This window comes from Oryzias latipes, chromosome 14, assembly GCF_053564925.1.
Source record: "Oryzias latipes strain Hd-rR chromosome 14, Olatipes_Hd-rR_3.1".
In the NCBI taxonomy this organism is placed as follows: Eukaryota; Metazoa; Chordata; class Actinopteri; order Beloniformes; family Adrianichthyidae; genus Oryzias; species Oryzias latipes.
In genome coordinates, this window is record NC_136250.1 from 23104662 (window position 1) to 23117089 (window position 12428).

At 41.7% G+C, this 12428-nt stretch overlaps 2 protein-coding genes across 4 annotated transcripts in view; one reads left to right on the forward strand and one right to left on the reverse strand.

Moving 5' to 3' along the window:
* Positions 1-5170, forward strand: part of rps6kb1a (ribosomal protein S6 kinase b, polypeptide 1a) — a 20492-nt gene extending 15322 nt beyond the window's left edge. For all 3 annotated transcript variants that reach the window (XM_020709068.3, XM_004076634.5, XM_078930439.1), the window contains 2 exons: positions 950-1062; positions 3327-5170. In XM_020709068.3, coding sequence (XP_020564727.1) covers positions 950-1062; positions 3327-3588 — 375 coding nt within the window. In that variant the 3' untranslated portion in view covers positions 3589-5170. The remainder of the gene's footprint in view (positions 1-949; positions 1063-3326) is intronic.
* rnft1 (ring finger protein, transmembrane 1) lies at positions 5104-11456 on the reverse strand. Its single transcript, XM_004076635.5, has 9 exons — positions 11151-11456; positions 9348-9799; positions 9196-9272; positions 9024-9124; positions 7796-7949; positions 7570-7728; positions 7433-7498; positions 7249-7350; positions 5104-5815 (listed from the first exon to the last, which is right to left on the reverse strand). Exons 1-9 carry the CDS (start codon positions 11174-11176, stop codon positions 5681-5683), a joined length of 1272 nt encoding a protein of 423 aa, XP_004076683.1. The 5' UTR covers positions 11177-11456; the 3' UTR covers positions 5104-5680.
* Positions 11457-12428: the final 972 nt, after the last annotated feature.

Here is a 12428-nt window from a genome sequence, read left to right on the forward strand (position 1 = left end):
CAGCCCAACAAATGTTGGTTTTGTTTCTTTGCTAAGAATGTGTGAAGTGCGTAGCTGTGCTAATCCAGGAGGAATCAGGAAAAAAACGAGTGTTTCCACAATTTTTGTAGTGATAACGTTCTAAAAATAACCCGCCGTGAAATCTGTGAAGAGGAATGACAGATGTTTTAAAGCTGTAAAACTCCTCACTACACGTTTCTCAGACAGACAGGAAGATTTTCACACATTTCTCTCTTGTTTAAACTCTCAATGTTCAAACCTTCTTAGAAAATAAGTCCTGGATTATAGAAATGAAAACAAAGATCTGATCGCAATCAAAGATTTGTATGGATTTAGCAAACTGAATGCATTGGATGCAGGGGATTGATTGAGAAAGGTCTACAGTCACTCAGGGTGCAGATCAAAAAAATGCTAAACAGCAAAACCACAAGGGAACAATTCAGAATCTACAGTGTCAATGCAAACAAAAAAACTCCTTTAAATGTCCAACAGATTTTTATCAAAAGGCATTAAGGTAAATATGCTCCAAAAAGAACGCATGTGTAGATTTAATGTGAGAACTTGTAACATAGAATGTGAGAACTTGCACACCTTCGTAAAAGGCTAGTAAAGAACTTTATTTGTGTTTCTGATTTAAAACCGGGGGAAACCCTTTTTGTCCACAGACGTCTGCTCCTGTGCTCGTGTTTGAACTGCAGATCAAGTGAAGGTCATTTCTGGAGAAAATGTTGTTTTGGATTATTTTCTGAGCTAGTGGGTGTTACTGGAATCAGTTAATCGATTCCATCTGCTTGGATTAGATTCCTGGAAGTCTCACTCACCCGCCACACAGCACACTGTGCTTTACTCAGCACTTTATCGCTCCTAACCAGCTGGGAGTTGTTTTGGAAAAAATAAAGTCTTTAAAGCCTTTTTTTTGTTGTTTGTTTTGTCCCCGTCTTTAACCCAGGGCTTCACATATGTCGCCCCATCTGTGCTGGAAAATGTCAAAGAGAAGTTCTCCTTCGAGCCAAAGCTCCGTTCACCGCGGAAGTTCCCTGGAAGCCCCAGAACCCTTTTGAGGTAACACCATGCTGGTTTTCTTTTGTTTTTTGTGGTCATTCTGGTTCTGTTGAGTCGTATCGGTGCTGATCGTGTGAGTGTAGCCTGATTGACGCCCAGGAACCTCGTCAGAATGGAGTTTTTGTTTCCAAAGGTGCAACAGCTGTTCAGTCAAGACGTAAACAAGCAGGACTCTGTTCTGACAGTAGGAACCTCTCTCCATGTTTCTTAGATACCGCCAACACTTTTCTTTCAATCTGAGTAAAACAAAAGTTTTCTCGTTTAGTAATAACACCAAGGAGTTTAGAAATATTAGTGTTTCTTATTTTATTCAAAGTATTTTTATTTGACATCAGTAACTGGATGTCCAAACCATTGACTGTATGTAAGAACTGGACTGAGTGACCCCTTTCCTCTTGAGTTCCAAACAGGAAGTACCTGCTGTCTCCAAGAAGCCAAATTTCCATAGATTTAAGTCTTAGACTCAGTCATTCTATTGGTCGGAATAATCATTCTGGCTCGGATACATTTTTTAACACGTTCTTAAAAATATATATTTTCAGGCGCCTCAATAAAAGTTTGTGGTCTCATGTTCCAAATGTTTGATTGACAGGTTCTCCCGAGCCCTCTTTCAAGTGGTAGGGGTGTGGCCTTCCAACAGCTCACTCCTGATTGGCAATAATGGTTGCCATAGAAACCTTGACTTAGACCGACGTGAACCAATCACTGCTTACTGTTGACGTCTGCCGTTCATAAACTGTCTGTGGCATCACTCTTACACGGCTTACTCGGTCCAGCTCTTGTATACAGTCAATTGCAGACTGTAACCCAGGGGTGGGCAAAATACGGCCCGGGGGCCACATGCGGCCCATTAAACTATTTAATTAGGCCCGTCTAGCTGGAATAGATTATCTTGATAATCCTTATTAATGTTTTATTTTTCCCTATAATTCTGGTGTCTTCAAATAATTATTTAATAGTTATTTTGCATTCATGTGTTAATGGAGGATTTGTTTTTTCTGACCTTCATGCTGTTTTTCCAAATTGGAAAGTTGTTTTTCTGATCATTCCAACAGCACATGAATGCAGCATTTAGCATTTTTCCTTGAGGGGCATCAACCAATTGGTGCAATTGGTACTAAAATGAGAATAAAGGCCACAGTTTTGAAATAAAACCCCCGAAATGTTCTGTTTTGAAGTTTACTCATCAAATGTCAATCAAAATTAATGTGTGCTTTTTGTTTTTTCTTTCTTTTATGAGGTTGATTTCCTAAACCCTACGCATCTGCTCCTGCTCCAGCCCTTGTGTTAAATTTTAGAACACTATGCGGCCCACAAGTCAAAAAGTTTGCCCACCCCTGCTGTAACCGATAACAATTCTCCAGTCTGCTCCATTGACCGTATACAAGAACAGACTGGAGCCTTGTTACAGGCCTTTTACATACGTTGATAACTGTTGTTAGACACATTCTGTGATTGCATGCAGTGGTTTCTGGGGGCACACCTGGTCGCCGGCGCTCATTCATTCACATGCTCAGGACTCCACACACCTCCATCACCTGTCAGGGACATCTTTTCATCCAGAGGCTTTTTTATTTAAGACATGAAACCTGAATTTCCAGGAAACTGTTACTTGAATCCCTGAACGATGTTTAAAGTCCCACTCCAGTCATCTTTGGATCTATTCTAAAAGTGTTCCCAGTGGTCTTTTTTTAATTATGATGCTGTTTTTAGCCAAAAAATCTAAAAACCTGTGTCATTATCTAGGACATTGTTCGTGCAGAGTGGCAGGAGCACATTAGAAATTCACCTCTGAGTTGTGGGCGGGACTGTTGTAGTGGAGTAAATCCGCCACAAAGATGTGCTAAAAAAAAAAAAAAAACAGGATTTTCATTGGAGTGGGTCTTAAATGAAGGTGCAGCGTTCACCAACATCCTGATGTCTTCTTGTGTGTGAAAGGATACCAGAAAAGACAGAGACAGCTAGCCTGGAAGGTTTTTTTTTTAGTGAGGGTAAAACAAACACAACTCTGCTGTTGTGTTAGGGAAAGTTCTGCCAGTAAAAAATAATGATGAGCGCTGGGTAACGGTGATGTCACACAGAACTTGGGTCACATTTCAAAAGTATGTGATTTTGAGCCCAGGAAGTGTTCAATTTCATGGCATTTGGACTGTTCAGACTGCCAAAAATGATGCAAGAGTAACGCCTATAATGTGACCTCATGAAAGTCCGGCTGCATCCTCAGAAATGTGCTGAAGCGATGAACTTTTTCTCCTCTTCCACAGTCCCTTGAAGTTTTCTGGGGGGGACTCCTGGCTCCGAGGGCCGCTGCCTTCGGGCAATCCTTCCACCGTTTGCCCCGGCTCCGGGGAGCACCCTATGGAGGTGTCGGGAGTGGAGCAAATGGACACGAGCAGCAGCTGCACCTCCGAGGTGTCTGCCCCACTTCCCATCAGGCCACCCTCAGGCATCCAAGCCGGGCCCTTTAAGAAGCAGGCCTACCCTATGAACTCCAAGCGGCCCGAGCACCTGCGGATGAACCTATGACCTTTGGCCTGCTATAGCTCTCTTTCAATTGCTGTCCCTGTTTTTTATAGTTTTCCTTTCCAACGCCTGTAGAAAATGTTTTTTAAAATGTGACTGACTGATGCTGATCACCAGCTCCTCCAGCAGCGCCTTCACCTCCTTGGCCTCCAAAGCCCCTTTTTCGCCCACCTGGCCTCCTGAGCTCAGCATGAATAATCAGCTAATCAAGTCTGACTCCTGATGAGACGTGAAGTCGGTTTGGAAAACGAGGTGTCATGTGACCTGGCATTATTATGATTTTCTGGTGCTCTGAGAGTTTTTTGTTTACAGACGGTTCATCTGAGGAACAGTGGACTGTGTCCGCAGGCCTTTTGGTTTTTTAACCTATCAAAGAACAGACAGTCGCGCTGCCTTCGCCGTGGGGCGTGTTCGAGTAGGAGGCGGAACCAGACTGACGGATGAGAAGTCATCATACCGTCAGTGAAGTTTGAGTTGAGCGTTTCATCCCAGTCACGACCAAATGCCAACACGGCTTCCCTCAGATGAATGTACACGCTTTGTTTTGAATGTAGACACTCCTGATGCGTTCTTTACGGGATCTTTAGTCTCCTGGACGGAGAACGGCTGCAGACCAAGTCCTCTCAAGCTGCATTTGTGTTTTGCGTGTTGGCGCTGGACTGGTACAATACGGGCGGACCACTGAGCAGAACCTGAGAGGCTGTGAAACTGCTGTATGAGGTTCTGGAGTGAGGCCACACACGCAGATATAACTGGAAACGTCAAACGAGAACTGATTATTCCTGAAACGTAGACCAAAAGTTTGAAAGCAGCTGAAGAGATGAGTGATTATGGGGAAAGTTTGGAGCGTTCCTGACTTTTTAAAAACCATTTTAGAGCGATTCTTTTATTTCATTCTGAAGGCTCACTCCTTGTCCCGGAGTTTTATTTATTCCTGGTGCCACTGTGCTTCCACTGCATCAAGCACACTATGCAAATAATGTATTTATGTAGTGTTGATGGGATAATGCAGCAGAATGTCTCCTGATTCGTCGTAATAATCATGTACAGTGTAATTTAATGTCTTAAAACCTCAGATTTGTTTGTTTATTTAAAATGGGCTGGAATGAGAGTATTTATTTTGTGCCATGTTTCCTCTCAGACGACGGGTCAGTGTGTCGTCGTTCTGCAGGGCTTGAGGCAGAGAGCAGTGGGAGTCGTGCCTTTGGTTGCAGTGTACAGTTAGATGTAAATTAAAGTGAAGGGAGGCAGAAACTGAGTGATGGATTGATACCTCCACACTCAGAACGATGCTTCAAAACAAAAGGGATCAAACTTGGTTGGGGTTTACACTTTATACCTGTTGATGTTCCCCATTCACAGAGGGCAACTAAGGAATAATCGTATGTACATAATGACACGGACATAAACACCTTAAAGGACTGATGATGTTTCTAAATGACAGCGATGTCTCCGGACAGCAGAAGGTGTTTTGATGCTGGAGGCTTCGGTTCAGCACTGAGATGATTCCACCCGGACTGTAATCCAAACTGTAATTCTTTATTCAGAAAGTTTATGAATAAAAGTGAAATCTGCATACAGAAAATAGATCCCGGTCTTTGGTTCTTACATAAACAACTTTAAAGCTAAATCGGAATACAAAAATAATTGGAGTGTCGATCACAATTCGCCATTTTCTCTTTAAGTGGTGAAAAATGTGGAAGTTACAAAACTCCTGCATCTGTGTAAAAGTATTTACCCCCCACAAGAAAGGAAAAAAAAAATCATAAACACTGGTTGGGACAGAACTTGTTCAGGCGCATAACACGAAAATCTCTTGAAAATACTTCTATTCCATTATACTCATAACTAAAAAACCAGGGCAGCACAACAACTGCCCTTCTGGTGAGAAACGTGAACTTTGTGATACTAATTAAACTAGAACATGAAAGAAAGTAGATGTTGGGGAAAAAAAGTACTTGGAGGTGAAAGTAAATCAAACAAATATTTTGTGCAAACTTCAGGGATCCTACTGTTTGGCCCTCAGAGGGCCCAGCCCTTAGCTAATCACTTAAACAGTGTACCTGCCGTAACATGACACCTGTGCTCTGATGCTTCAATAAATCTGCAGGTGTGGAGACGTGGCGCCGTCCCTCCACTTGTAGACCTTCTCTGTGATGACGGTGCGGCACAGGGGGCAGCTCTTCTCCCGGTTAAACCACAGGGTGATGCATTCGGCGCAGAAGATGTGCTGCGGAGAAGCAAAGGCAGGTTAGAAGGTGACTTCAACGGAGAAGAGGGAGATGGTCGCCTGCTAAACACCAACTCCCATCATCTTTTGATTCGTTTTCAGTGTTCACAGTGGATTTATAGTTTGGGATTACGCTGCTTTGAGCCCAAATTTAAAGCGTGTCATTTTTAGGACAATAGTTTCTACAGAATGACAGCATTCATTAGAGATTTGCCTCTGATTTGTGGGCGGGACCACTGTCCGTCACCAGGTTAGTTCACATCCCCGACCTAACATTAGCGCTGCAACAAAACTGCAGAGCAATATTTAAAGATTTTTCAAGCCAACGGGATGTCAGTAATATTTTAAGTGTGTGTGTGGACAAGCTCCGCCCCTTTTGACTAACACATACACCTGACAGTTGTAATGATAAACCTCCAGCATCCTGGTGCTTTCTCACCCCCCACCCTTTCGTTAATACCCTTACCACCCTCCCGCCCATCTCTAACATCCCACTTTCTTCTTCTTTTCTGTCCGGTCCAGCATAAAAAAAAGAGGTATTCAAACATAATTAATATACATAAAGTTTAGCCTCAAATACAAAAGGGGTTTATACAAATATACTTGTCATGTGTCTGATTCATAACCCCCTATTGTGACAGTAAATATGACCAACACAAGAGGCCTTCAGCTCTAAACTGTTTGCTCAGCTGCTGGACAGGAGAAAATGAAAGAAAAATAAAAAAGGAGCAGAAGAAATACTCAGAAATGTAATTTAAAGCTTCCCTTTCCTTAATATATGTCCTCCATCGTCAGACAAATTCTACAAAAACACGTTAAAAATTTTCATTGAAGTTGGTTTTCAAGCAGAAACAATAATAAAACCTTAGAATCCAAATGAAAGTGGGTCGTTTGGAAAAATGAAAAGTACGTCTTCACCTCTGCAGGGTTTGGACCCTCAGCTGCTGAGGCTTCTGTTTTTCATTTATCATCATCTTTAACAGACAGACAGTCATTATTCTTCCGTTTATTTTCTTTTTCTTAACAAATATCTTGTCATCTTTTAGCCTGACTTGAACAAAAGTCTCCTGAAGTTGCAGAAATCCTCCTCGGCGTCGTGAACACCACCAACCTGTCCCGACTGCTTACAGAGTTTCCTGGCTTTTATCTTGATGTTGCTTATTCAAACGCTGCAATGTGAGGCTATATTTAAAGAGCTGGAAAGGACGAGAACATCCTGATAAAACTGCAGACCGCTATTCTTTTGTTCTTTTCAAACACAGCTTGACAATAACGTGGCTATGGTGCTGCAACAGTCCCCTGTTCCAGTGTCTTCAAAGGGACGAGCTGTTAAACTTCACTTCTCACATGTTTGAGCCTTCTTGAAGCCCTAAAGGCCTCCAGATGAGACAGGACACTCTGCTCCTGTGTAACGCTCTGCTATGTGGTTTTACCTGGCAGAGCAGAGCTTGTGGACTTCTGAACTCTCCCTGACAGATGGGACAGGCGTTTCCAGCGTCACTACACTGACTTCTGGTTGCTGGAGTCCCCGTACCCTAAGACAGAAGAAAAAGAGCCTTCAGTGCAGGCGGACGCCTGAGCAATCCCGGCTTAACTAACAAGATGGTTTCCACTCACCTCACCCGCTAGGAAAATCCTGACAGTTTTTAATACAGACGTCCACTGGCTGTACAGTCCTAAAAGCTAATAAAGGAAAGTCTTTCTGGTTAACGTGTTTACAGCAGCACAACTACTGGATTTGTTGGTGGGATTACTTTCAAAATGAGGTAGACCAGAGCGAGCAGGATACCCAGTGTGAGCCCAGCAGGACCGTCGGTCTCTTGAACGGTGACCAGGTAGCGGAACCACAGAGGAACCGGAGCCACGGCCTGGTGCACTTGACCCAGCTCCTCAGACAGCATCAGCCCCCTGGCCTGACGACAGAAAGCAACTTCAGACGACGACTGAAAAACACTGAACACAGAAATGGGCCCCTCATACCTGAGTGCTGTGGGTCACCAATGAGGAGGGCAGCAGCAAGATTAGGCACTTAATCCCCATAAAAATAAACTTTATTATGAAGTTGGTGATGCCGACCGCCCAAAGAACCTCCCAGAAACCCAGTGGGTGGATGGCTGGGTTCAGGAGGATGAGGCTAGAAGAAAAATAGGACTCAGTTTAACTGGAATGGAGCTGATTGGATATTATTCCCAGTAGGGCTGCACTATACAAGGAAAACTTGTGTTATTAGTGATCAATATTGCGATGACGATAAAACTTGTGACACATGAACAAATAGCAAAACAACTAAATACATAAATTCTATTTTGCTGCAACAGTTTAAATAAGAGTCAACATAGCTTAAATTATACTTCAAACGACCTTTGTCTACATAAAAGGCTCCATCCGATTGGTCAAATGCATAAAGGGATTTGTTTGATTTGACAGACATGGAGGAGAATCTGAGCGTTCTCCTGAACTTTATAATATTCTTCTCATTTGCATCCAGACAAATTTATTCCAGTTTATACTTTTTCCTGTTCACGGACTAATGCGGGACTGCAGGTCATCAAACGGAGAGACACGGAAGTACCGCCGAAAGCGGCCGTCATTAAGGCGCAGCCTCTGCAGTGAAGAAGGTAACAATCGGCAGAAGAAAAGAAAAAAAGACAGAAGGATCTCACGAATCGAGACATGGAGACGTGATTACCGATGATTTTGTAGAGCTCAAAATAAATTAACCTGATCTCTCAACTGCATCTGTGTCTTCATGCACAGATGAGGCTAAAACATGATGGGAGCTTCTCCATTCGCATCTGGAGCGTCACGTTCATGGAGACATTTTTGGATAAGCATTGCGCATCGAATTAGATGTCCATCGACGGCGGCAGAGGACGCTCGCGTTCAATGTGGACGCAATATTACGCCGGGCTTGGTGGATTAGTTCTGACGCATCTTTTCTCCCAAAAGTGCAATTTATATATGTTTTTTTCTTCTTTATTATGCATTTCTGGCTGCTGTGAGACTTGTGTGATGAACATCATTTTCTGTTAATCTTAATATTTTCAATCCTTTTCATTCAGAACTACAGCAGAAAGAGATGAACACAGATCTGTTCTTTATCAATAACAACAAACTCTGCCCCAGGTTTTCCTTCAGGTTCTGTTGGCGTTTTCTACGACTGTGTATAAAAAACATTCAAATATATGTCGCGTGAGCTGGCTCTTACCATTGGTAAAGTTTCTCTGGGAGAAAGGTGTAGTAAAGCAGGAGGGTGGAGGAGGACAAGAAGACAATCAGCCACGCACACTGCAGCTTCGAATGACGATCCTAAAGATGCACACGGTCAAGTTTAGGAAACATCTGCACCACATCAACCATTGTTCATAAGTTCAACTAACCTGAAGAAATGCTTGAATCTGAATGTTTTTGTTGACATATAAAAAGGTTGTAAAGAGGCCAACCCCAACTGCTAACCCTGGTAAATATAAAAAAAAAAGATTATAAATGCTGTTTTGAGTTGATATTTGGGATAACAGCTATCTGTCCTTACCTAGAACATGCTGGACGACTAGTTTAGCACACAGGATAACCAGGAAAGGAAGACTCCTTTGAATCCAGCGGAAGAGACAGCGAAGATCGGACAGGGAGCTGCTGGGCTCTCCGGAGTCCGGATCGGAGTCTGGAGCATCAAGCTCATGTTCTGAGGTGGAGCGAGGCGCACCCTGATCGTGTCTGTGCGAATGCGAGTGGCTGTGGGAGTGGGCCCGAGATCTCCTGGACGACGCGCCTCCACCAGACTCTCCTCCAGTCATGGAAACATGCACTTCGCCGCCGGACTTGTCCGGAGTGGCGGTGGCGGCAGCAGAGGCGCCCGGAGTCCTGGTGAGCAGCTCAGGTTGCAAAGTTAGGGATAAACCATTTCCTGTCTGAACCCCTCCGTCAACAGAGGAAGGCTGCATTACCGTGCAGGACTCTCTGAGTTTCACTTTTCCTCTGGAATTCCTTTGGGGACACAAACACAGCACACGAAAACACAAAAAATAAGTTTGATTGATATCCTTTTATTGTAAAAAACTAAATAAATTAGTTAAACATGACCCACACTGATCATCTTTTGATCTATTATGAAAGCATTCCCAATTGTTTATAATTATAATTATGCAGTTTTTAGACAAAAAATAACAACAAATTGGTGCAACACAAATTGAGAGCAATATTGGAGCTATCCAGCCGTACAGGTTTGATCTAGATTCCAACTCAGATGAGGAAAACAAAGACGTTCATGGATCTATTTGTCTATAAGTGAATGTATCAGAATGGAGCAGAGCAGGAAGCTTGTGGCTGCCGACTGTAGTTTCTTCGGAACAACTACAAGCTTTTTCCAGAGGCATTTTTTTCTTCTCCAGATTCACAACAATTTGAATAAAGAAATACTAAAAAAAAAAAAAAAAAGCTTTTTTAATTGTCATTTTCCTTATATATGTCCCCCATCATCCACAAGATGCTACAAGAACATGTTAAAACACCAAATACACCATTTTGTATTGGAGTGGGTCTTTAAAGAGAAAGCGTTTGAAAAAGGAGTGGGTAGAAGAAAAATCTTAACACCCCCCTTACACACAAACACACACATCTTACTATATTGTATGCATACATTTATATGCATTAATCGTACAATCATTTTCACATGAACACAAAAGAATCAAAGCGGGGAAAAAGCATCACGTTACCATGACAACAGTCATGATTGTTTGTTCATTGTCCCATTAGGATTCTCACTTCATACTTTTACCAAAATTCCTATTATTAATAATATTTGTGTGTGTGTGTGTTAAATGTTTTTTTAACTAATTTTCCCACTTTCCTCCATGTTATTCCACAACCTGACACCATACAAAGACTTTTTTGTTTTGTCCTCAAAGGTTGTTGTCATTTTTCTTTCCTAATGAATATTTTTCTTCTCTTTCCTTAAGCTGTTTTTGTCTGGTTCTAAACACGACAGGTGTACAAAAGAATGTGACCTTTTTATCAGTGACGAGAACATTACGGCTAATCCTTTATTTTTCAGACGTTGTGGTTATGCAAAAGTCTTGAACACCTAACTGTTCGGAAACAGTATTGACACATTAAGCTAACTTCAGGTCTGTTGAACCTTTTAAGGGAGACTGACGACAATTTATCACGGCTAAAGGAACAAAAACAGCAGAGGAAACGCAGGTTCGCCGCTCGAAAGTCCAGTCAGCTCGAAAGACTTCGTGACAGATGACAGCGGATGCATTCCTTCGCTGACGGAGCTAGCCGTTAGCCCTTCAGACCAACGTCCGCTCTCTGGCTGCTTTCAGCTCCAGCTCACCTGTCATTCTGCACCCGGAGTTTCATGGCAAACTCTCGGACTCCATGTAGGACAAAAGCCAGGTAACCAAAACAAACCCAAAGTAAAAGAAAATCAAAAACCAACGGCGGGTTATTAGCCGTGAAGCTAAGTCCTACGGGACATTTTTGACGCTGATTTGACGTCTAAATCATTTAGACGTTGGCTGACTTCCTCTACCGACGTTTTACCGGGGATTAGGTGCAAAACGGCGCATCACTGCCATCTACCGTCAACTTTTATTACAGCAGCCAAAATTCTAGGGTGTCAATAACTGCTTTACAGAATCTGGAATTAAAATTAACCATTTATTTGTGTTTTTTTATCTATATGTCTAAATTTCTGCTAATTTCTTCTCAAAATTCTACCAAATAGTTAATGGCTTGTCATTATTCAAAACATTTTTTTTCTGTAGTGTTGCAACCATTCTTTCTTCTTTACAATTATTTCATTTTTATTTTTCTTTGTTTGGTTTAAAATCAAGTTGAATATTTAATTTCCTTTGGAAGTTTTTTTTACTCAGTTTTTATTCAATGTATTAACTGTTACTAAATTTTAAAGAAAGGTTTTAAATAAACTTGAAAAGATTAACAAGACATCAGAGTGTTTTTCTTTCTTCCATACGGTGATGACCACTGGAAAAATACTGTGACGTTTAACAGCTTTTACAACAGTCAAAATCAAATTGTTGTAAAAGTCTTAGTCACATTTACACGCTGATGGCAGCTCGTCTGCCAAGCACTGGACCAAATATAACCTGCAGGAGCAATTTGGGGGTTCTTGCCCAAGAAGACTTCAACACATGGCAGGAACCAAACCTGCAGTCCTCGGATGAGAGGTCAACCACTCTGCCTCTGCACCAAAGCCACCCCATCACAAAGCTAAAAGATAAAAATGTAAATTAAAGACATCCAGCTGTCAAAAACTGCTAAAAAGAGCTAACAAAAAAGAGACAGAAGGAAATATCAGTGTCATCTGCATAAGTGTTGCTTGATAGATTATTGCTGTACATTATGCACAGCAAAAAATGAGTAAGAAAGTAAAAAGACCATTGCTTCAAAAACCTTTGGCTTATTTTCTTTCATGTAAAAAATAACCTTATCAAAGAGGCTTTTTAATAATAGTTTAAGAAAACATTTCTTGATTAGAATTTTCTGTCTTATTAGGCTATATAAATTAAATATGATTGAATTGAATTAAAATAAAAATTCATGGTAAGACGAATTTAGCTGATTCTCATATTATTATTATTTTGGTTGT

Excerpts from the sequence above, each read along its gene's own strand:
- rnft1 (XM_004076635.5), bottom strand. The coding sequence starts at position 11,176 with ATGAAACTCCGGGTGCAGAATGACAG. Across the intron at positions 9,800-11,150 it reads CTCCGGGTGCAGAATGACAG|GAATTCCAGAGGAAAAGTGA; the intron begins GTGAGCTGGAGC and ends GTGTCCCCAAAG. Across the intron at positions 9,273-9,347 it reads AGTCGTCCAGCATGTTCTAG|GGTTAGCAGTTGGGGTTGGC; the intron begins GTAAGGACAGAT and ends TATATTTACCAG.